This window comes from Macaca thibetana, chromosome 1, assembly GCF_024542745.1.
Source record: "Macaca thibetana thibetana isolate TM-01 chromosome 1, ASM2454274v1, whole genome shotgun sequence".
NCBI classification, from domain to species: Eukaryota; Metazoa; Chordata; class Mammalia; order Primates; family Cercopithecidae; genus Macaca; species Macaca thibetana.
Window position 1 is genome coordinate 32,854,043 of NC_065578.1, and position 22,236 is coordinate 32,876,278.

The 22,236-nt window shown below is 46.2% G+C and overlaps 2 protein-coding genes and 1 long non-coding RNA gene across 3 annotated transcripts in view; 2 read left to right on the forward strand and 1 right to left on the reverse strand.

Moving 5' to 3' along the window:
• Positions 1-22,236, reverse strand: part of CSMD2 (CUB and Sushi multiple domains 2) — a 653,486-nt gene that overhangs the window by 331,062 nt on the left and 300,188 nt on the right. The window lies entirely within an intron of this gene.
• Positions 7,832-9,766, forward strand: HMGB4 (high mobility group box 4). Its single transcript, XM_050747706.1, has one exon. The coding sequence runs from the start codon at positions 9,152-9,154 to the stop codon at positions 9,725-9,727; it is 576 nt and encodes a 191-aa protein (XP_050603663.1). The 5' UTR covers positions 7,832-9,151; the 3' UTR covers positions 9,728-9,766.
• Positions 11,400-14,075, forward strand: LOC126930580 (uncharacterized). Its single transcript, XR_007717639.1, has 2 exons — positions 11,400-11,724; positions 13,140-14,075. It is a non-coding gene; the product is annotated as an uncharacterized LOC126930580 (long non-coding RNA).

Below are 22,236 nucleotides of genomic sequence, written 5' to 3' on the forward strand. Positions count from 1 at the left end.
AGCTGCTCAGCCGGCAGAGCTGATGGGTAAGGTGTTTTCTGCCTCCATAGAGAGGATCTTCCCATCGTGCCAAAGTGACAGAACAGGGTTGGGTCTGAAGATCAGAATTGGTGCCAATGCCAAGCTCTGGGTGAGGAGGCTTGATCCCCAGCAGCTTTTCTGAGTTGCCCACTCTATCCTGTACTGTCTCCAGGTCTAAATCAGGCAGTTCTACTTTCTTATGAGGTCTAGAAGCCTTTGAAGACCAGTCTCCTTCCCTCAACCCACAGCTCCTGAAAGGGGCAGCCATGTACATCATATGACTCATAGGCTACAGGTGATTGGATCCTGGTGGTCATGTGTCCCAAGCTAGGCCAATCAGCTGATGGAACTTCTATCAGGAAGGTAGGTCCCTATGGCCCCCATTTGAAGTTTGGATGGAGAGAAGGGCTGCGTACTCACTTCAATGAGGAAAAGATTCCACAGGCGTGGCTTTCCCAGGGGAGATTTGGGAAATGGTGTCCTAGCATCATTTCTTCCATGTCTGTTGCTGCCTCCCCAACTTGCCCTTATTACTCTTATATGATGTTCTGAACCTTGTACATTTATCCTCCAGGTCCTGAGCCAGTCTGACTGGACAGAATCTAAGAACAGTCTCCACTCCGACCAGCTGCTGAGCCTTTAGCTGGCTGTCCCCTGTCCCCAGCCCAAGTCTCTATTACACATTAGATCTGAGACCCGGGATGGCAGCGCCGAGGACTGGCAGCCTCCATGCTCTAGGATGTTAAAGCCTATCCCCGTCAGGCTTGGCCCAGAAACAGGGTGCAGCCCTCAAGAGTGTGGTGACTATAGCACATTCACACTCAACTCTACTCAACCCTCTTCTTCCTGGCTCGAGTATCTGTCTAAGTGAAGATGACACCTATCTGGCTCATCACCTGTCTTGTTCCCCACAGAGGTAATAGGTTTAAAAAGGTTAAGGGTTAAGGGCCAGGCCTTTGAAACCAGACAGTGCTATATTTGAATCTGGGTTCCACTGTTGCCTAGTGTGAACATAGGCATGTGACATAACTTCTCTGAGCCTCAGTTTCCTCATCTGTGCAATGGGATTCCTCTGAGCAGCAGTGTTCATGTGTGTAATGTGACCAAGTCTGTGCCTAGCATACAGTAGGTGCCTCACAAACGTGAGCTATTTTCCCCCTGCCTTGCTGGGGTTTGAGAAGAGGGGGTGGGATCTTACCAGGGCCTTGAACCCTTCCCTTCAGAGCAGACCTCAGAGCAGCCTGGCTTAGTTTTCTCCAGGGAAATGAGGCACCTGCATCTACTCTGGTGATAGAGCAGTGCAGGGGTAGAAGGACAGGGCACTCTGTTGTACCCAGACCAGCCAGTACACCTGGCCATCACCTTCCCTCTTTTTCTGGGGAACCCCAGCCTGGCCTCCACAGCCTTGCCCGCTTTCCACCTGTCACTGGCAGACATGACTTGGAGAAGGAACCTGCTTCCTGCCATAGAGGGTGGTACCGCTTGCCTTGCAGAAGCCTCCACTGCTTGTAATTAGTACTATTTCTCACCCAGAGGGACTGCTGTAAACGGCTTCTTGAGGAGCTGCCCACATCAGTGTGTACCTGCCACTCAACTGCCACTCTGAGTTTAAGCATCATGGATGTTCCTTCCCCTGTCAGGAGGCAGCTAGTGGGCCCTGCCAGAGATCAGCAGCTCTGATGCCCAGAAGAATGAGTGAGCTGCCCAACAGCTGGAGAATGGGTGGGTTAAACATCTCACACACACCAAGGCTAGCGAGCAAGTGGTCCTAGAGTCCCATGGAGCTGAGTTCTAATCCTGCCTTCATCATCTGCTGGCCATGTGACCTTGGAGAGGTGGCTTCACTTCTCTGAGCCCCTCTTTCCCCAGTTTATATCTCATAGTGCGATTGTGAGTGATGCTCACAAAGTTCCCTCTAAGGCCTCAAGACACGACATCTATAATTCTTGGCCCTGCCATATCTCTGTACAGCAAGGTAGACTCGTAGGCAAAGGGAATAAGATTTACTGAATAGAAAGCAATTTGGGGTGGAGACTTCGCACATGGGCCCTAGAAGGAGACTGCCTGGATTCAAGTATCATCAGCTCTAAACATACTGTCTCACTTTGGGCAAGTAACTGACCTGCTTTGGGCCTCGTTTCCCCATCTATATAGTAAGGATAATAACAGCACCCACTTCATTGAGCTGTTAAAAGGTTTAAGTGAGGTGATGCACATAAAAGGTGCCTGGCACATAGCATGTGCCCAAAAAGCATCAAAAATGGGGGAGAGGAGAATTCCTCTCTTCTTGTATTGCTTGCTGCCATCCATCTGGATTAATGCCTTATACTTTGGCTTTCAGATAGGAGAAATCCAGATCACATCCACCTACAGAAGAAATGATTGGCTGCTATGGATTGTAGCTAAACCATAGGAAGAGTAGAGTTGTAGCTGGCCTCGGGGATGGCCAGAACCAGGAACTCTGATGCTACAAAGCCTCTCTCTCTGTGCCCCATCTACGTTGTGGTCTGCCCGCTGGCATCATTCTTTCTGTTGCAAATGGTGGCTGCTTGAGGCTGGGACCATGACCACCCTTAGTAGCTCTGTGATTCACTCTCTCACCTTCACCACTAGAGAGAAGATGATGATCTCTCCCCATGATTCTAATTAGAAAAAGCCCATCAGAGGCCTCTGATTAGTTTAGCTGGGGAATGTGCCCATTCCTGGGGCCAAGGAGGTGGCCCCCACTAGAACCCCATGACTAGTTTGGGGACAATTCTCCAAAAGAAGGAATGTGCTCAAAAGAAGGGAGGAACACTAGGCAGACAAAACAAAAGATGTCTACTGTGGATGAAGGAGAAGTAGGTGGACTGAATGATCAGGGTCACTCTCCTATTCTGTGGTATAAAGGAGTAGGTTTTTAAAGACCTGTGAGGAGTGTCCATAGATCACTGTGTGAGGTATCAACCCAGAGTTGATCTTGTTCTAGGTCTGTCCCGTATCCTTTCATAGGTAGCCAGGCATCCCCCCACCATGCTGATCCCATTCTGTGTCTAATCATCTGACCACTGCCTGCCCACCTGTCCACTAGTCCATTGGTCTGGGTGCTGACACCTCACCTGGCTTTGGCAAGCCTCTGCCCTTGGGAGGAGATGCAGGCTCCATGCTTATCTTCAGATGCTGGTTCTATAGGTCATCCAGGTCAGTTGACCTCCTGGACTTGGAATATCCCGTGACCTAGAGATAAGTTGACTAGATCCATCCGGAATGAGGATCAACCCAGATTAGAAAAGACTCACCTGAATCTTTTTAAACGTTGAGATTTAGACAACTTTTTCTCCTTTCTTCTTCCCTCCTCATGAAATTCTTGGCCTTATTCCTTCCCGGTTGCTTCCTTACCCTAGCCCCAACCAAGGGAGATCCTAGACTACCCATAGAGGCTAAACATATGAGTCAAAGGGTCAAACAAGCTTGAGTTCGAAGCCTGGCTCTGCCACTTATTGCTCTGTGGCCTTGGATAAATTAATCTCTCTTTTCATGCTTCCAGGCTTCCAGAGATGATGTACCCAAAGTATGATCATCATATTTATTAAAATATTGTGCTCACATCTGATTAACAGCTCCTGGCAAGAGGTCAGTGCCAAAGAGTCTTGGACTGACTGCTTATGGCCTGGCCTCCCTATCTTCTTATTATGTAGCGATCCAGGTGAATTCAGATGATTCCCTGGACTACCACCCTCCTTCCTGAGACACAACCATCCCTCAAACACTGTTCATCACTGACCATCAAAGCAGCAGCCACACTGCTCCAGCAGCTCAACAGCTATTTATTGAGACAGGTGTGTGAGTACATGAGTGAGTGAATGAACTGAAAGAACATAAGAGTGAATTAATTGGTAAGTGAATGAGTGAATTAGTGACTTAATGAATCAGCAAGTGAGTGAAGAGTGTGCAGGATTGAATATATCATGTTCTCCTCCCTCAACAAATCGAATATGCGGTGATGTAAAACTTTCACCTTAAAATGTGTCTTCTGCATTAACACAAGCAGGGGTTAAGATTGGCAGAGGAGAAGTTACAGACAAGAAGCTGGAGGAGAAAGATACTGTGCTAGTTTCCTATTGCTGCCTTAACAAATAATGGCACATTTAGGGGCTTAAAGAACACAAATGTATTGTGTTATAATTCTGGAGGTCAGAAGTCCAAAATGGGTTTCAGCAGGCCAAGATCAAGGTGTGGGGAGGGCTGAGCCCCTCTGGTGGCACCAGGGGATAATCCTTTTGCTTGCCTTTTCTAGCTGCTAGTAGCCACCTGCATTTCTTGGCTTGTGGCCTCTTTCCCTTGTTTTCAATACTAGCAGTGTAGCATATTCAAATCTCTCTCCACGTCTGATCCTCTGCTTCTCTCATCACATCTCCTCTGACTGTGACTCTCCTGCCTTCCTCTTACAAAGGCCATGTGATTCTATCAGGCCCACCTGGATAATCCAGGATCATCTCCCTATCTCTAAATCCTTAGAGTAATCTTAGCTACAAAGTCCCTTTTGCCAAGTAAGGAACAAATTCACAGGTTTCAGGGCTTAGGACGCCGGCATCTTTGGAGAGGCATTCTTCTGCCACTTGCAGATGCCTTGCTCAGAGGGTCAATGCAACCAGTGAGTCCCACTCCACAGAGGAAGGGGCAGGAGAGGGATGAAGGAAGTTTCAACGCATTTGACAAACACATGCCTATGCCAGGTATTTTTGCTATTGTTGCTGTGGCCTGAGTACGGAGGGCTTTGAAAAGCTTACGTGATTCCATCATGCTCCAAAATTTGAGAGATACTTTGACAGAGATATGCTAAGACCATATGCTGCTGTAATTGAGGGTAAAATCTGGCCCTGTGATTCCTGGAGGTGATGGATCAAGAGCAGGGTGTCTTTACCCTGGGTGCACATTGCTATCAACAGGGAAGATTTTTTTTTTCAAAAAATGTTATTTTGAAATAAGAAACGAGTGCAAAGATCGTACAGAAATGTCCTGTATATCCTTCACCCAGATTCCCTAATGTTGGCATCTCACATAACCCTGGGACATGCGTAAAAACTAAGAAATCAGCAATGGTACAGTACTATTAACTAAATGAAACATTTTATTCAGATCTTCCCAGATTTCCACCAGTGCCCCACTTTTTTTTTCTGTCCCAGGGTTCAGTCTAGCATCTCTTATTGCATTTGTCCTGTCTTCTTGGTTTCTTCCAATCTGCATTAGTTTCTTAGTCTTGCCTTGGTTTTTTTAAGATCTTGACATTATTGAAGGGTACTGATCAGGTGTTTGGTAGAATGTTCTTTATTTCAGTTTGTCTAATGGTTTTTCATAGACCTTGGCTATGGATTTTTGGGAAGAATATCATGGGGGTGAGATGCTCTTATTATGGCATCACAGAAGGGGGTTCTGTGATCTCAGCATGACCCGTTACTGATGATGCTTACTTTGATCACTTGGTTAAAGTGGTGTCTGCCAGATTTCCCCACTGTTAAGTTACTGTTTGTCCTTTTCCATGTTCTATTCAATAGGAGTGGGTGGCTAAGTCCAGCCCACACTGTAGGAGATGGGGAGTGCCAGCTGTTTTTATTCCTATCATTTCAATTTGTTTCATCCTCATGGCTTTATTATCACCTCACTACTTCTTAGAGATATGGTTGTAATGAGCTAGACTTGCCCAAAGTTACTCAGCTATAAATGGTAAAGCTAGAATTTGAACTTATATCTGTCTGGCTTCAAAGGCCACGTTCTTTCCACTTCATGTTATTGTCACCAAGTAAAGAGGATCTCACAGTCTCCAAGGTGGAAGCTCCCTCTCAGCTTGTCTGGATGGTGTTTTTCAAATCCATCCTTGGAATGTGACCCATCAGTGGGTCATGAGGTCAGTCTGTGGGTGGCATTTTAAATAACAACATAAAGTAGAAGTGACTAGAACAGAGTAGAAAATAAGAGTACGTCATACAAGTAGAACATTTTTATCTCTATATCTTCTCTGTGCTTTGCTACCTTTATCCTTGTATGGAGATAAAAATAGCCCTCCCATAGGCTTGTTATGAGGATTGAATGGAATGATACACATAAAGTGCTTAGAAGAGAGGCTGGCTCATATTAAGTATTATATAAATATTAAGTATGTATGTATGTAAATGAGTCATGATGTAAAATGTATTTCTTATTGCAGACTGCAATCAAGATGTCTGAAAACACTGAACTCACATCTGTGGACGACGAGTTGGCAGATTTATGACCCCCAGCTTGTAGCCTATTTTTTAAAAATAAGGTTTTATTGGAACACTGCCACACTCATTGGCTTAGGTATTTTCTATGGTTACTTTCGGGGTATAGTGGCAGAGCTGGGTACTTGCAACAGAAACCCTGTGGTTCACCAAGCCTATCATATTTACTATCTGGCCCTCTAGACCAATGCTCCTGCCTGGAGGTCATCTCATAATCTAGGGAATATTGGACACCTCTTCCTGGGCATGTGGTCTGGTCATGCCACTGTCCTTGTAGGCATGGTTGCTCTGCAGACCACTCCAGGCTATGTGACTGCCGGGCCCTTGGATCTCCAGAAGCTCATTACTCTTCTCTATTAAACTGATGCCTACATGGTGAAAGGCTAAAAACATGGTACTTTGGTTAGGGTCCCAGCAGGAAACAGATGGCCACTCAAAATTAAAATAATTGGTGAGGGCAGAGTGTGGGAAAGTAGCAGAGACCTCAGAGGCTCATAAAAGTCAAGATTTTACCACCCTAGGCATAAGGAGATAACGAGAGGGGGCAAGGCCTATACTGGAAGGAGAGAGTCACTTAGAGAGAACATCTTATGAGGACCAGTGACCTTTAGTCCAGGGACACAGAACCAGCTACAGCTGACCCTGGGGTGGGGATCCAGGAGAATAAATACCTTGACCTAATTTTCCTCCATCTCTGATCTCCTATGGGGGGACCCCATTGACCAAAGTGAGATGGAAACCAGAGAGTATGGGATCCATTGATGTGGCTCATACAGAACAGCTTCCCAGGCCAGAGAAGGCTGAAAAGAGAAGGTTGGAGAAGGCTGGAAAGGGGATCTGGAATGGCAAATCTTAGATACCCAGCACATAGCATTGATTTAGGAAGCCAGATTTATTTACCTTTCCTAAGCTCCCCTAAACAAGGACTTTAGGGGAGATTGACATAGCTTTTCCCTTTTACTGCCTTTTCTTCTTAAATTTGTTAGCTTCCCAATAGCTATTGTGGGTTAATCTTCCTGGATCTTATCATCATGAGAGGGATGGAAGGTTATGAACAGAGACACAGATAAGCTACTGTGTGTGTGTGTGTGTGTGTGTGTGTGTGTGTCTGAGCCTGAGCAGAGTCTGATTAATATGTGGATTTTCATTAAAGTTCTTCCTCATGTCCCATCTTTTGATCTCAGAAAGGAGTTGTGTCCCATTCTTCTATGCAGTCCTGCTCATGTCCAGCAAATGTGTGAGTCGACCTCCAGCCCCTTGGGAGAAAGAGCCAGGGGAAAAAAGGCTACCTAGGCCGAGAAGTGTCCCCAGAGTAATCTGTTCCTTTGCCAGACCCCCTGCTAGCCCAGACTTCCTTGACTGGCACTTGATATCTTATAGGCCCCCAAATCCTGCCACACAACTACAGCTTGTCCCCTGGAGGGGCTTTTCTGACCAGTCCAGAATGCTCAATTTATGAAAGATCATAAGCTCACACAGGGGAAGGGGCTGGCTTGGGCCACCACCTTGCAGCAGAGCTGGGGCAGAATTCAGGATTGGAGACTCTTATTAGTTTCCATCTTTCTTTTACAGAAGATGAACGTTGAAATCTTGGAACCCTGGGAATGAACCTGGAAAAATTCAAAATATGGTCGTCTTAGGCAAGTTTCCTTGTCCAGCTCAGCTGCTGAGACCACACATCTGGACCCTCAGTGCCCCGGCAGCAGCTCTGTGCAGGCAGGATGAAGTACAGGCTTAGGTCAAGCAATCAGCAGTCAAAATCCACACTCCCACCCATGAGTGGCTGTTCAACCTTGAACATGTTACTTTTTATGTTAATGAAACCTGGTTTTCTAGTCCTATAAATTTGGGGCTATCATCAACCATTAAGTTATATTAAACCCAATGCCACACAGGCAAGTACCTAGCAGTGTCCAAAGGCCCAAAAAATGACACTTTTTCATCTTTTCTCTTCCCTCCAATTAAAAGACTAGTGGAATATCCGCAACTACTTTGACCAAAAGCCAGAAGCCAGCCAGTTTGAGCGTAGCTGTTACAGCTTTGTGTTCTAAACCTAAGAAATGGGGACCCCTCACACGAGAGTGGGGAGGCTTCTGGATGTGCTACAAATTCCATCTCATTTTCATGGACTCAAGTGTTAATTAATAAAATCTCAAGGTTCTCCTCCCTCTTTCCCCTCACATTTCTTCAGAGAAACGAAGAGTTCAAACTCACAGCTCAAGCACTCAGTTTTTAAATTAGACAACTTTGTCCTGACAGGAACCAAGTCACAGCTGTCATACCTGATTACTTTTAGAGTTACTACTAAACCCTTTGTATGGCATGAGCTGCCACTGTTCAAGGCAAACAGAAATACTTCACATTTTATCATGACAGCCCTGGAGCTATCCACCTCCCTATGTTCATTATTCTCAGCCTGTCTTTGGAAGGGATGATGTGGCATCCTGACAATCGTATAGTGAAGAAAGCAGACCCCATGGCCTGTCACTACAGCCTAGGGATTTTAAGCCCCCAAAGTGCAGCAAAACCCACTGCCTCCAGAAAGCCAAGGAAAATTATTTCTGGGGGACATAGCTGCCTCATAGCCTTCTATGAATGAACCATCATCTTTCATGAGAGGCAACCATTGACCCTCAAGTAACCAACCAATAAGAACACCCGTACACAAATGCCCACAGGTGTTGGCTGGGATTGGCTGGCTTGTGGATGATGTCACAGTTTCCCTCCTCTGACTCAACAATGCCATCACCACTGAAAAGGCTGAGCCCTGACTGCAGCTCTTGCAGACAGAAAAATTCACCGCAAGCAGAGCACCTTCTAGATTGCTCCTGGAGTGTGGGGACAACAGTCTCTCCTGTTCAAGTTACTGAATCCAGAAAAAAGATGAACTTATGAACATGGGAAAAGAAATCCAGCTAAAGCCTAAGGCAAATGTCTCTTCTTACATCCACTTTTTGCTGAATTACAGAAACAAATTCAAGGAGCAGCAGCCAAATACCTACGTTGGCTTTAAAGAGTTCTCTAGAAAGTGTTCGGAAAAATGGAGATCCATCTCAAAGCATGAAAAGGCCAAATATGAAGCCCTGGCCAAACTCGACAAAGCCCGATACCAGGAAGAAATGATGAATTACGTTGGCAAGAGGAAGAAACGGAGAAAGCGGGATCCCCAGGCACCCAGACGGCCTCCATCATCCTTCCTACTCTTCTGCCAAGACCACTATGCTCAGCTGAAGAGGGAGAACCCGAGCTGGTCGGTGGTGCAGGTGGCCAAGGCCACAGGGAAGATGTGGTCAGCAACGACAGACCTGGAGAAGCACCCTTATGAGCAGAGAGCGGCTCTCCTGAGAGCTAAGTACTTCGAGGAACTTGAACTCTACCGTAAACAACAGAAACAATGTAATGCCAGAAAGAAGTACCGAATGTCAGCTAGAAAGCGGTGCAGAGGGAAAAGAGTCAGGCAGAGCTGATGGATCCAGTTTGAAAAAATAAAATGCCATTCAATCATATTTCCTGTTCCTGGTCTCATGTGTGGCATTAGAGTAGCTGTGACTGACGCTTTGTGGAGGAGGGAGTGGCTTGGTAGAGAGAGATTGGGGCAGGGAAACTGATCCTGAGGAGAGGAAGGGAGAGGAGGGGAAGGGAGAGGAGGGGAAGGGAAAGAAGGGGAAGGGAGGAGAATGGAAGGGAGGGGGAAGGAGTGGGATGGAGGGAGAGAAGGGAGAAGAGGGGGAGGGAGAGGATGGGGAGAGAAGAGAGAGGAGGGGGAGGGAGAGGATGGGGAGAGAGGGGAGAGGAGGGGGAGGGAGAGAAGGGGGAGAGAGAAGGAGAGGAGGGGAAGGAGAGGAAGAGGGAGAGGAGGGGGAGGGAGAGGATGGGGAGAGAGAAGGAGAGGAGGGGAAGAAGAGGAAGAGGGAGAGGAGGGGGAGGGAAGAGAAAGGAGGGGAATGGAGGGGAGGGAAAGGGAGGGAAGGCTAGCTTGGAGAGAAGTGTCAGCAGTAAACAAAAGGTGTGACTTGGACCACTGGGTGGGAGTCTCCAGGTGTAAAGTAGCAGCAGTCACGGAGGTAGAAGCACCCTGGTTCTGAGTGGTGATCCAGGTTAGATCCAGTCTTTTAGAACTGCATGAGCCTTTAGGGGATGAAAGGTAATACAGTGATTTAGAAATTCAGGGTCTGGAAGCAAACAGGTCATTTGCGGAGGATTTTCATGTGCCAAGCCCTGTGCTGGGTATGGAGAGGCACATTACGCACTACTGTTAAGTTCCCGCCCTATAAAAACTTTCCTTCTGACAAGAGAGATGGACTTGGGCGTAAATTGCAGCACTGCAAAGCAAGATGATGAAAGTGAATATGGAAAGTAATAGGGGAGGGACTGGGGACCACCCACCAAGCCTATGCTGCAGTCTTCATGAAGGAAGCAGCCTTATTCCACTTGACAACTTTGTAGGCATGCTGGCAAAATTCCCGTTCCCCATTCCCCACAGCTGCTATTCCAACTTGGCTCTGCTTCCCTTCCAGCCCAACCTCCACCCTCTCAGGAGACACCCTCATTTTCTGCTTCATTGAGAAAATAGAGATCCTCAGATATAAGTGCTCTCAGCTTCCTTCATTCTGGAAATGTAATCCATACTCATCCTTTCCTCTTGGTCTCACCCCTCATGGAGAGCTAACCCCCTCCTGCTCTTGCTGCCTCCTCCTCGCCTCCCTGGGGCCCTTGCTCCTTACTGTAAGGGTGCTGGCCCTCCAGCCTGTACACTCATACAAGTTCACCTGATGCTATGATATGGTGGTCCCCATCTTAATGTTGGCAGGACTTAGGGCAAGTTCTCATTCCTCTGAGCCTCATGTTCTTATCTGTGCAAGGAGGATAATGCCTGCCTTACAGGCTGTTTTAGCAATTAACTGAGGTAATACATGTAACAAGTATTTGGCATAGTCCTAAACCTAATAGGTAATGTAGCTGATATACTCTAGGGTGGTTGTTCCATAATCCTTTCCCCCTTTCCTGGTGTTCACACCCTTGTATAATCCCCTCCTATTAAGTGTGGGCTGGACATGTGACTTTCTTCTAACCAATAGAATGTAGCAAAGGAGATGGAATGTCACTTCTGTGATTATGTAATGATAATATTACATATTGCTAGCCACTGTTCTAGGGATTCTCCTTGCTGCTTGATGAAATAAGTGGTCAAGTTTGAGAAGCCCATGTAGCAAGGAATGACAAGGAACTGTGGGAAATGTCTAGAAGCTGAGGGTGGCCTCAGACCATCAGCCAGTGAGAAACAGAAGTTCTCAGTCCACCAACCACAAGGAACTTAATACTGCAGCAGCCACACAAGTGGGGAGGTGAATCCTTCCCCAGTCAAGCCACCAGATGAGAACTTGGCCTTGGCTGACCAAGGTCTCAAGCAATGCACCCAGCTAAGCTGTTACTGAACTCCTGACCCCACAGAAACTGTACAAATGTAAGTTTAAAACTATAAATGTTTAAACCATATGAGTGTATTTTGTTTTAAGCCACTAAGTCTGTGGTAATTTGTTACACAGCAATAGAGAATACATTACTCAATAAATGCCCTCTTCCTTATAATTCTAGAAGAGATTGTCTTTAATCTTGTTTCTATCTCCAGCCTCTACCTTCCCCATTTAATTTCCTTTCCTTTGTTACCAATATCTTGAAGGTGGAGGGCCACCTCCTACCCTCCAGTGCTAATTAGATCCTGACTTGTATTACCCTGTAGTGGTTCCAGTTGGGTTGTCTTGTTTCCAACCTGAAATGTGGGCTCTTGGTGGGCAGCAGCTGTGTGTTGTACCACACTCCTCTCTGGGAAGAGGGCCCCAACACAGCTAGGCTCCAGCCCTCATGCCACCCCTTTCTGATTTCCTGTGTGATTAATTATGTGAATGTGGGTGGCCAAGTCAGAGTTGACAACAGTTTGCAGTTCCCCTGCTGAAAACTAACTCCATTAACAGTCCTTTATGAAAAAGACAACAGGAGGGTCTGAATCTGCTGGTTTCTAATGACTGTAATGTAGTGACAGTGGAAAGAGAGGGAGGGAAGGAGGAGGAGAAGTTGGGGGAGCCTGGACCTAAGATAACGGGTAAGAGAAAAAGTAGGCAGACAATCTGGTGTGGTGCCAGCATTCCAGGCCCACTCAACTGGCCTCAGGTGCTCCTGTCCTTGAGAAGAGGAACGCAGGCCCATCACCATCTCGATGACTGAATCACTCGACTCTGATCCTTCTCTCCTCAACCCTTTTCCTGTGTTCATGTAGTCATTAATTTACTTACTCATTAATTCAACAGATGTTTATGTAAATCTTATGCCTGCAATATAACAGCAACTATTCTGGTGCTGGGAATACAACAAGGTCCCTCATGTCTCACATTCTGGTGAGGAGAGACAGAGAATTAAAAAAACAACAAATAGGCCAGGCGCAGTGGCTCACACCTATAATCCCAGCACTTTGGGAGGCCGAGGTGGGCGGATCATGAGGTCAGGAGTTCGAGACCAGCCTGATCAACATGGTGAAACCCCATGTCTACTAAAAATATAATAATTAGCCAGGTATGGTGGCATGTGCCTGTAATCTCAGCTACTCAGGAGGCTGAGGCAGGAGAATTGCTTGAACCCAGGGGGCAGAGGTTGCAGTGAGCCGAGATCGTATGATTGCACTCTGGCCTGGACGACAGAGTGAGACTTCATCTTAACAAACAAACAACACAAATAAATATATCAGATCAGTTTTTGATAGTGTCAAGTACTCACTAGAAAACAAATGTGGGTAATGAGATAAATGATGATGTATAGGGTAGAGGGCACTTGAAATGGGTGGCCAGAAGTTTTCTGTGGAGCTGGCATTTGGTTTTGGATTTACAGGGCAAGAAGGAGCCATACAAGCCAAGGTGTGCGAGAAGAGTCCTCCAAGCAACAGGGAAGCAAGTGCAAAGGTCCTTGCAGAAGGGAGCTTGCCATATTAGAGGGACAGACGGAGGCCAGAGCGACTGGAGGTGTGAACAAATGGGCGAGACATGGTTGGAAGGGTGAAGGCCTTGGCAAGGGGTTTTTGTGGAAATCTAAGTGTAACTGAGAGCCACAGAGAGATTTCAGTAGTGGAGAGCCACATGCTTCCATCTTTGACTTTGTGTTGCTGATCATTCTAGAGTCTTCAGAGACTACCAAGTGCCAACAAAGGGATTAACCCCTTGCCCCTCTAAAGGACTGCAAGAAGGAAGACACTAAATCCATGGCATTTTTTTCCTTAGGAAAGAAGGGAGATAACGAGAAGCCTCCACTTGGTATTCCTTGGAGCAGCTGGAAGCTAAAAACCAAACGTGGGAACTGTGAATCCTCTCTCTGGGATATGTTTTCTTAGGAAGTGGAGGAAATGGGTGGGCATGAGTGGCAAAATATTCCAGGGGAATACTTCTTCCTGGGCTTTGTGGGGTACAATTCCCAACAGGCCAGTGGTTCTCAGCTTTAAGCCTGTGTTAGAATCATCTGCAGGGCTTATTAAAACACAGAGTGCCGGGCCTCGCCCCCGAGTTTGATTTAGCATTTCTGGTAGTTGGATCTATAATTTGCATTTCTGAAAGTTCCCAGGTGATACTGATGCTCCTGGACCCAGGACCACAGACAAATTCTCCTTCTTGTAGCCCCTTATTCAGTCTGCGTAAGAGGCATGGCTCATCTGGTGGGTTTGGGAGGAGGAGCGGACCATGCTCAGTTAGCCCTCCCCATCTCCCTAGCTGCAGAGCATATTCAGACAGCTCTCCAATCAGTTCATCAGTAATAAAGGTGACATGCTGATCCTCATCTGTTTTTCTCTTGCAGCTGTCAATTGATTCTGCACTTGAAGGGGGAATAAGTATATTTATTTATTGGGTTTCCCTCAAATTCCAACAGAGAAGGTTGATATCAGTTGCAAAACAATCAACTGGCATCTGGGCCACATAGCAGCATAGGAATCTTGGTTTCAGCCTCCACTAAAACATCAATTATTTGGGGGCAAAAAATGTCCAGTTCCTGGGCCTTTAAGATAGGAAATCAGGTCTGTGGATGGGGTGAGGTCACCAGGATGAGGTCACAAAGGCATTGATGCCCCTTTGTCCTATCATGTGACCACCTGTCACACTTCCACCAAACAGTATCTGCCCCACAGGTGTGCTAGGGACTAAATGAAATGCCTGGGATATCATCATAAGTGGTGTCTGATGCTAAGGAGTGCCCTAGGAATGGGGGTACCTGCCCGGTCTCTAAAGGATGGGTTCAAAAGGCAAGAGCAACACACAAAAAGATAGTTTCAAGCAGGAGAAACAGCTTGGCAAAAGGCCCAAAGGGGATACGACCCTTCAGGCTGGCCTTGGTCTCTGGGTTGGATCACCAATGACACAATGAACATTTCGTTATGAGGCCATCCCTTAAAGTAATTGCGTTGCAACAGCCCTCCCTACCCAGTGCTCCATTTCTAATGCTTTCTCTGCTCTGGCTGCTGGGTGACATTTCTATTTCTCCTCTTCAACGGTGAAATATTTCAGTGGTTGTCCATCACTTATGGGAGTCTGACATGGCATCATCAGGCCACTGGGGCCTTGCTAGTTGTGCTGTCCCTGATACTCACTGTGGAAGGCAGTTTCTGAAATGGCTCCCAGTGATCCCCAACTCCTGAAATTCATACTCTGTGTAATCCCCTCCCTTTGAGTGTGGGCTAGACCTGGTGGCCAAAGTGATAGGATTTCACTTCTGATGTTAGGCTGTGAAAGGCTGTGACTGTTGTCTCTTGGCTCTTCTGTCTCACTTGAAGCAAACTGACATGCTGAAAGCTGCCCTGTGGAGAGGCTCATGTGGCAAGGAACGGAGGGTGGCTTCTGGCCAACACCCAGTAAGGAACTCAGGCCCTCAGTCAAACAGCCTGCAAGGAACTGAACCCTGCCGATAACCATGAGTAAGCCTGGAAGTGGACCACTCCTCTGCTGAATTTTGAGATGCCTGCAGCACCAGTGGACACCTTATCTGTAGCCTTGTCACAGACTCAGCTAAACTATACCTGATTCTTGACCCACAGAAACTAATAGGTGTTTCATGGCACTAAGGCTTCTGATAATTTGTTACAAACTGAAATGATGAGTACAGATTTTGGCATCAAGAGAAGGATAGTGTCGTGACATATACCTAAAAATGTGAGATAGCTTTGGAACCAGGCAGTGGGCAGAGGTGAGGAGTATTATGAGGAGCTTGTTAGAGAAATCTTCAATTGCCTCAAAGACAACTGAAGACACTATAGAAATCTGGACTTTGAGGATACAGCTGGTGGAGGCTTAAAAGAAGTGATGAACAGATTATTGGAAACTGGAATGTCTTTGTCCATTTTCTATTGTCTGTAACAGAATATCTGAAGCTGGGTAATTTGTAAAGAAAAGAAATTTATTTCTGACAGTTACCAGTTACAGAGGCTGAGGAGTCCAAGGTCAAAGGGCTGCATCTGGTGAGAGCCTTCTTATTGGTGAGGACTGCCTACAGAGAGGACTGCGCATGTTGATGTGCCTGCTCAGGTCTCTCTTCTTCCTTTTTTTTTGTTTTTGAGATGGAGTCTCACTCTGTTGCCCAGGCTAGAATATAGAAGCGTGATCTCAGCTCACTACAGCCTTTACCTCCTGGGTTCAAGTGATTCTCCTGCTCAGCCTCACAAGTAGCTGAGACTACAGGCATGTGCCACCACACCTGGCTAATTTTTGTATTTTTCATAGAGATGGGGTTTCACCATGTTGGCCAGGCTGGGCTCGAACTCCCAACCTCCAGTGATCCACCCACCTTGGCCTCCCAAATTGCTGGGATTACGGCACGAACCACCATGCCTGACCTCTTCCTGTTCTTATAAAGCCACCAGTTCCACTCCTGTGATAACCCATAAATCCATGAATGGATTAACCCATTCATGAAGACAGGGGTCTCACGATCCAATCACCTCTTTAAGTCCCCACCTTTCAACACTACCACACTGGGGATTAATTTTCCAGCACATGACATTTGGGGGACCCATGCAAACCGTATTATGGAGGAAAGACATCCTTGTTAGGTAGTGGTAGAAAGCTTAGTGCCACTATTGTCTGCAGTTACATGGAAAGCAAAATATGTACCTAATAAACCTAATGATTTAGCTATGGAGATGTCCAGGCAAAGTGCTGAAAATAATTTCTTCTTACTGCTTATGTGAGAAGAGAGAGGAAAAAAAGTTAAAGTGAGCCAGGACCTGATAGTTTTGAAAATTCTCAGTATCCCAAGTCAGCAAAACGTATTAAATTAAGAAATGGCTTTTGAGCAGCACTGTCAAGAAAAGGTGTGGCTGTGGAGCCTTTGGTTAAGACCTCAGAAAGATCAAAAGATCATGGTATTATTCAGTCATACAAAGGCCCTTTAAAGAGATTAGGGTAGGCCTCACAGATCCTCCAGATCAAATAATAGGGACTCTAGGAAGCGAAACGGCTGTCCCTTGGCCATCTTTTCAAGAGGCTCAGGTTGAAAAGTGGTTAGTCCTCAAAGAAATTTGTGGGTTTGGCTTTTGTGTAATAGAGGGAATCTCAGTGCAATTTATAGAAGAACCAAAAAGTTTTTGAGAAAACCTGTAAGAAGAAACATAGCTGGGACAGAAACGAACAGAGACATAACAAAATAAAATGAGACCATTGGACCCCTAAAATTCGCAGCAGGAAACAGACTGAGAAAACAAGTCAGCTTTAAACACAGGTTTCCGTTGATGAAAAAGGAAGGATTATTCAGAAGGAAGAACTAAGAGCTTAGAAGGTGGAGCTAAGAGTCATGGAGAATTATCCCCAGGCTTTGAAACCTAACCAAGAAACTTCCAGTCTTTTCCTGGCTGGATTTCAAAATTGTTACGGACCAGTGACGCCTTCGTACCTCACATTTTCTTCCCTTTGAGTAGCAGTGTTTATAGCCATTGCTCTATGCCTAATCTGCCATTGTATGTTGGGCATATAGGGGGCAGATAATTTATCTCGTTAGCTTTTCAAATCACCAAATCTGTAACAACAGTATTCTAGAACTTGTACTTAAGGAATTATACCCAAGAGCCTCATCCACACCTGCACCTGATTTAGATGATGAGATCCTGGACTTTCAGTTGGTGCTCTCATGGGAGGAGATGTTTAGAGACCTTGAGAAGGAATGATTATGTTTTGTGTGTGGAAGGGACATGTACTTTGCATGTGGAAGGGACAGAAATCATTGGAGAGCCAGAGGGTAGACTGTGATAGGCAGCTTCAGAAATGACTCTAAGTGTTCTTTCTCTTCTGGTATTCATGTCCTTGGTGCAATCCCCTCCCTTTGTGTGTGGGCTGGACCTAGTGATTTGCCTCTAAAGAATAGAATACAGAAAAAGTGATGGAATGCCACTTCTCATATCAGGTTATAAAAGATTGTCACTTCTGTCTTATCCTCTCTCTCTGGCTCTACTCTCTGATGAAGCAGCTGTGTTGAAAGCTTCCCTTTGGAGAGGAACTGAGGGCCGTCTCTGGCCAATAGCATGGAGGAATCCAGCAAACAATTATGTGAAGAAACTTGGAAGCATGTCCTCCCCTCCAGTTTGAGCTTTGAGATGACTGCCACCCTAGTGGACACCTTGATTGAAGCCTTATGAGAAACCCTAAGCCAGAGAACCCAATTAAGCCACACTTACATTCCTAACACACAGAAAATATGAGCTAATAAATGTTGTTTCAAGCCACTAAGCTTTGGAGTAATATGTGACACAGCAATAGACACCTAATGCACCTGCCCTAAGGTCCTGCTACACTGCATTTTCCCCAGAAACACTACACTCTCTCCCTCTCCCCAGGGCCTTTGCACATACTTCTCATGGCTGGGATCATCTCTCCTACCTTTCAGGTCTGGTAGACTTCAACCTGTTCTACAGGACTTACGTCAGGTATCCCTTCCTCTAGGAAGCTGTCTTTGATGCTCCAACTCCCTTTTGTGTTCCCATAATAGCTTATGTAAGTCCATACAATGCTATCCCAATGCACAACACATTATAGCAACTGTCCCCCCAACTGGTAGAGAACGGAAGGGATCGTGCCTTATTTATCCCAGTGCTCTAAAATTTAACACAATGCTTCACATGGAGTAGAATGATAATAGCACACTTTTATTGAGTGCCTACATCATACCTGGTAAGAAATAATTCAATGCAGGATTTGGGCTTGTGTTAGATGATTTGGGTACTGTTTGAAGTCATTTAATGCAATTACTTTACTCAAGAAAAACATTCAGTGAGAGCAGTACTTTAAACACCCCATTTTACAGACAACTTGAAGAGCAGGTTAGGTGCTCAGTTCATGCTTGATCGAAAATGAACAACTGAATCATGAGAAGCATGTTGTTTCTTCTGTCCTGTGTCTCCCTTCTATCAGGAACTCTATGCAAATACCAGAGTTGGGCCAGAAGGCCTCCTGGGCATCTGGATATCCACTTTGTGCTTGACTGGTTATGCTACGTAGTTTGCTGTTTCCAGATAAATACCTGGAGGTATCCCTGGGTGTCTCAAAGGGAGGGCTTGGTTAGCACCCAGAGAGTTTGATGGGCACCAGAAACCACATCTCCAGCTCTTTGCCCACAGCTGTGCCTCTGGCTCCCAGACAGAATCAGCATTTTCCTCTCCCCACACCCTGTCATTATAAACCATGTAAATTCCTCGATACCCATGTTACAATGAACAGATGCGGCTCTGTATTTTTAATGTATTATCTGCAATTAGCAGCAGTGGGCATAGAAGAACTCTGTGGTCCCTGGGGCTGTCCCTCACAGATGCAGCTGCGAGTACATTTGCGATAAAGAATCTGGCCAGGCTCCTCTGGCCTGCACAGCCCTGGCAAGTGGGTAAGGGAACTTCCATGTGCAAAGTACCTACTCTGCCAGGAAGTGGGAAAGGGCCGCCAAGGCCTGATCATCAGTCCACTGCTCATCTAGCCCCGCCTCCCACCCATCTATGCTGTCGAAATACCCAGAGAGGATGTCCTTCATTGGGATCCCAAAGACAGGGCAGACAACAGCCTCCAATGTCATGGGCAAAACAGATTTTTCTAGGTTTGAGGTCTGCAGTGTAAAGATCTGTGAAATGCAAAAAGAGAATGCTTCAGTGCCCAGGGCAAACATAAGGGGATGGCGGGGAATGCATGGACTTTAGAAAAGAAGGGGGCTGCTTAGTGAGAGCGAACGTATGCTCCTTAGCTCTGTCCAAAGAGGAAGGGCATTTCTTACAATAAACATCATGCTCATGACTGACATGTATTGGGTGTTTACTATGGACTAGGCCCTATTTCTAAGTGTTTTCCAGGCATCATCACATATAATTCTAGAGGCAGTGTCAGCCCCCGGCCAATGACTACCATGGACCTCCCTGTAGCTGAACAAAGTTGGGCTTGCTGATTGGTGGCAGTGAGGGAGAATGCACACCACAGGGAGCTGTGCAGTGTCTCAGTAAGAAGGTAAGAAATAATTCACTGTAGGATTCGGGCTTATGTTAGTTATCTGGGGGGAGGGTTCAAGGAAGCAGAGCTTTGCCCTGGATTGGAGACTGTCTGGAGGTAGGTATAATTCTCTGATTGGGTACTTCATAAATTTTATTTACAAGGCAGGAGGAATGAAGGAAGATGAGAGTTGTAATTGGTAAAGAAGCAGCCATCACTCACACCAGTCAAGAGGTGGAGGGAGAAGGGCTGTTAGGTCATCTTTGCATTTTGAATAATGTTCTTGTTTTTGTCTGAGTTCATGTTGCTGAAATGGTCTTGTTTTTGTCTTAATATATCAGGGTCCTAGAGTGGCCTTGTCCGGCACTGACATTCGATAGAATTGTTTATGGTCAACAGGAGAACCCCAAGGTCTAGGTGTGGGTGCCAGGCCAGCTCTCGGCAGCACAAGGCCTTACTGATAGTGCCAGGCCAGCTTCCAGCCATCAGGGGCTGCTGTTCTCCTTCTCAGCAGGCTCTGTTACTATGCCAGTTTACAGAAATAAAGAAATTGAGGCAAAGACAGATTAACTGGTCTTAGTTGTCTCACAGCTGGGTAGTAGCAGAGATCCCAGAGTCCCTGAAAGTCAAGTGAGCATCAAAAGACAACAGAGGGAACGAAAGGAGAGAGTTTGTAATTACAGGAAGCCAGGCTGACCATGAGGGGAACTGGTCAAGAGATAAAACACAGGGTTTGTAGTCAGAGATGTCCACCTTGGGAATCTGTCATTGCCACCTACTAGCCACGTGGCCCTGGGCAATTTGTCGAACATGAGAAATTCACTTTATTCTTACATATAATGGCAACACCAAAAGCTGTTTCTCAGGGTCATATGGGAATAGAATGAGAAGACATGGCGTAAAGCACTTATGTACCACTTGGGACATAGATGCTACCCTGAGCATTTACTGCACGCCAGACACTTTTCTACGTCCCTTGCATATATTTACTCGTCTATTACAGCAACCCTTTATAACCTGTGGCTTGCAGGTGAGAAATTGGAGACACAGAGAGGTTAGGCAACTTGCTGGAAGTCACACAACTATCAAGTAGCAGCACTCAGGCATCCTGGCTGCAGCACCCTCACTCTACCATGTGTCATAGTAGCTGTGGGGTCACTGCTCCTTCTCCTCTCTCAGTGCTCCAGATCATGAGCTTCAAGACCCTAGTTATATTCTGATGGTGATTTAATGCCCTGGAACTCTCAAGGCCCCAGACTTTTGCTTGTGAATGGGTCTAAGCTGCTTGCTTGGCTCTGGTCCAGAGAGCATTCATTTCCTTTTAGAAGGTCAAAACATTCTTGGCATGACAGATAATATAGATTCAGGTTGCTGCAGTCCATAGATCAAATAAAACATAGTATTGCCTTATTAGTATTTCTACACTCTTCAGTAAGTAGTAGAGTCAGAGAAAACCCTGAGAAATGAGTATAAACTAAAGAGGGTAGAAGAATGACTCAATGCTGCAGCACAAGCCCTCTTTTGGCAAGATTGATGTGTGGGCAGAAGGCAAATGGCTGCTGAGAGGAAATGGGCCAGACTTGGCCGGTCTTCTTCTATCCTGTAATGGCAGAAAGCTGTTCAGGATGGCTATGGCGCACAGCCCAGGGCTGACTCAGCATTGCCTCTTCCTAACCTGTTGAGTGGGTTTATAGATTGTGTCACAAGTTCTGGGAGAATGAGAGGCCAGGATTCCTGGGCCCAGTGTTTCTGATAACAGAGGTCCTGTGTGCCATGACCCCCTCCAGTCCTTGTCCCACTGGACTTGTCCCCCTTGTCGCATTGGGGGAGATGAGGGCCTGGAACTCACAGCAAAATTCTCTCTGTGGCTTGATGCAATCCCAGATCCTCACCATCAACCTTTGTAAGGCTCATCTGTTCTTAATTATATCTCCAAATCCCAAGGCATTTACAACTCTGAGAATTTGGGAAATTTAGCTGCTTAGAGGATTCGTAATAATCACAAAATCCCTGGTATTTACAGAGCTCCCTTGTGCAGACTGTGAAAGGCAGATAGACAATACTGTAGTGGTGAAGACACCCTGAAATTGCTCTCAAGTTCTCTTCACTGAATGCCAGGCCCTTAGTCTGTATTATTTTGTGTAGCTCAAGGGGGCAAATCGCAAAGAATACTTTTCCCCATTACTTTCTGAGAGAGACCAGAGAAAAGAGAGAGGTTAACTTAATGCAGAAAATACACTGAGGGTTGCTGCCAAGCCCCTGCCCTCTTCTCAGGATTGCGCTGCTGAAGGGAGGGGTTCCTGCAGCTATACTGGTACGAGCTGAGCTTGCCCTTTTCTAGCTGCAGCTGACTGGACAAGGAGTGGACACTTGACTGATGGGCAGAGCCAGTCAGACTCTCTCTCTTGATAGTTTGAATTAAGAGATGTGGAAACTGGGAGTCGGGTTCCTGGATTTGATGGTCAGGCAGACTCAGGGGCTTGAGTGACCATTTG

Bases quoted from the DNA above. Each gene is read 5' to 3' on its own strand.
- HMGB4 (XM_050747706.1), top strand. From the start codon at position 9,152: ATGAACATGGGAAAAGAAATCCAGCTAAAGCCTAAGGCAAATGTCTCT.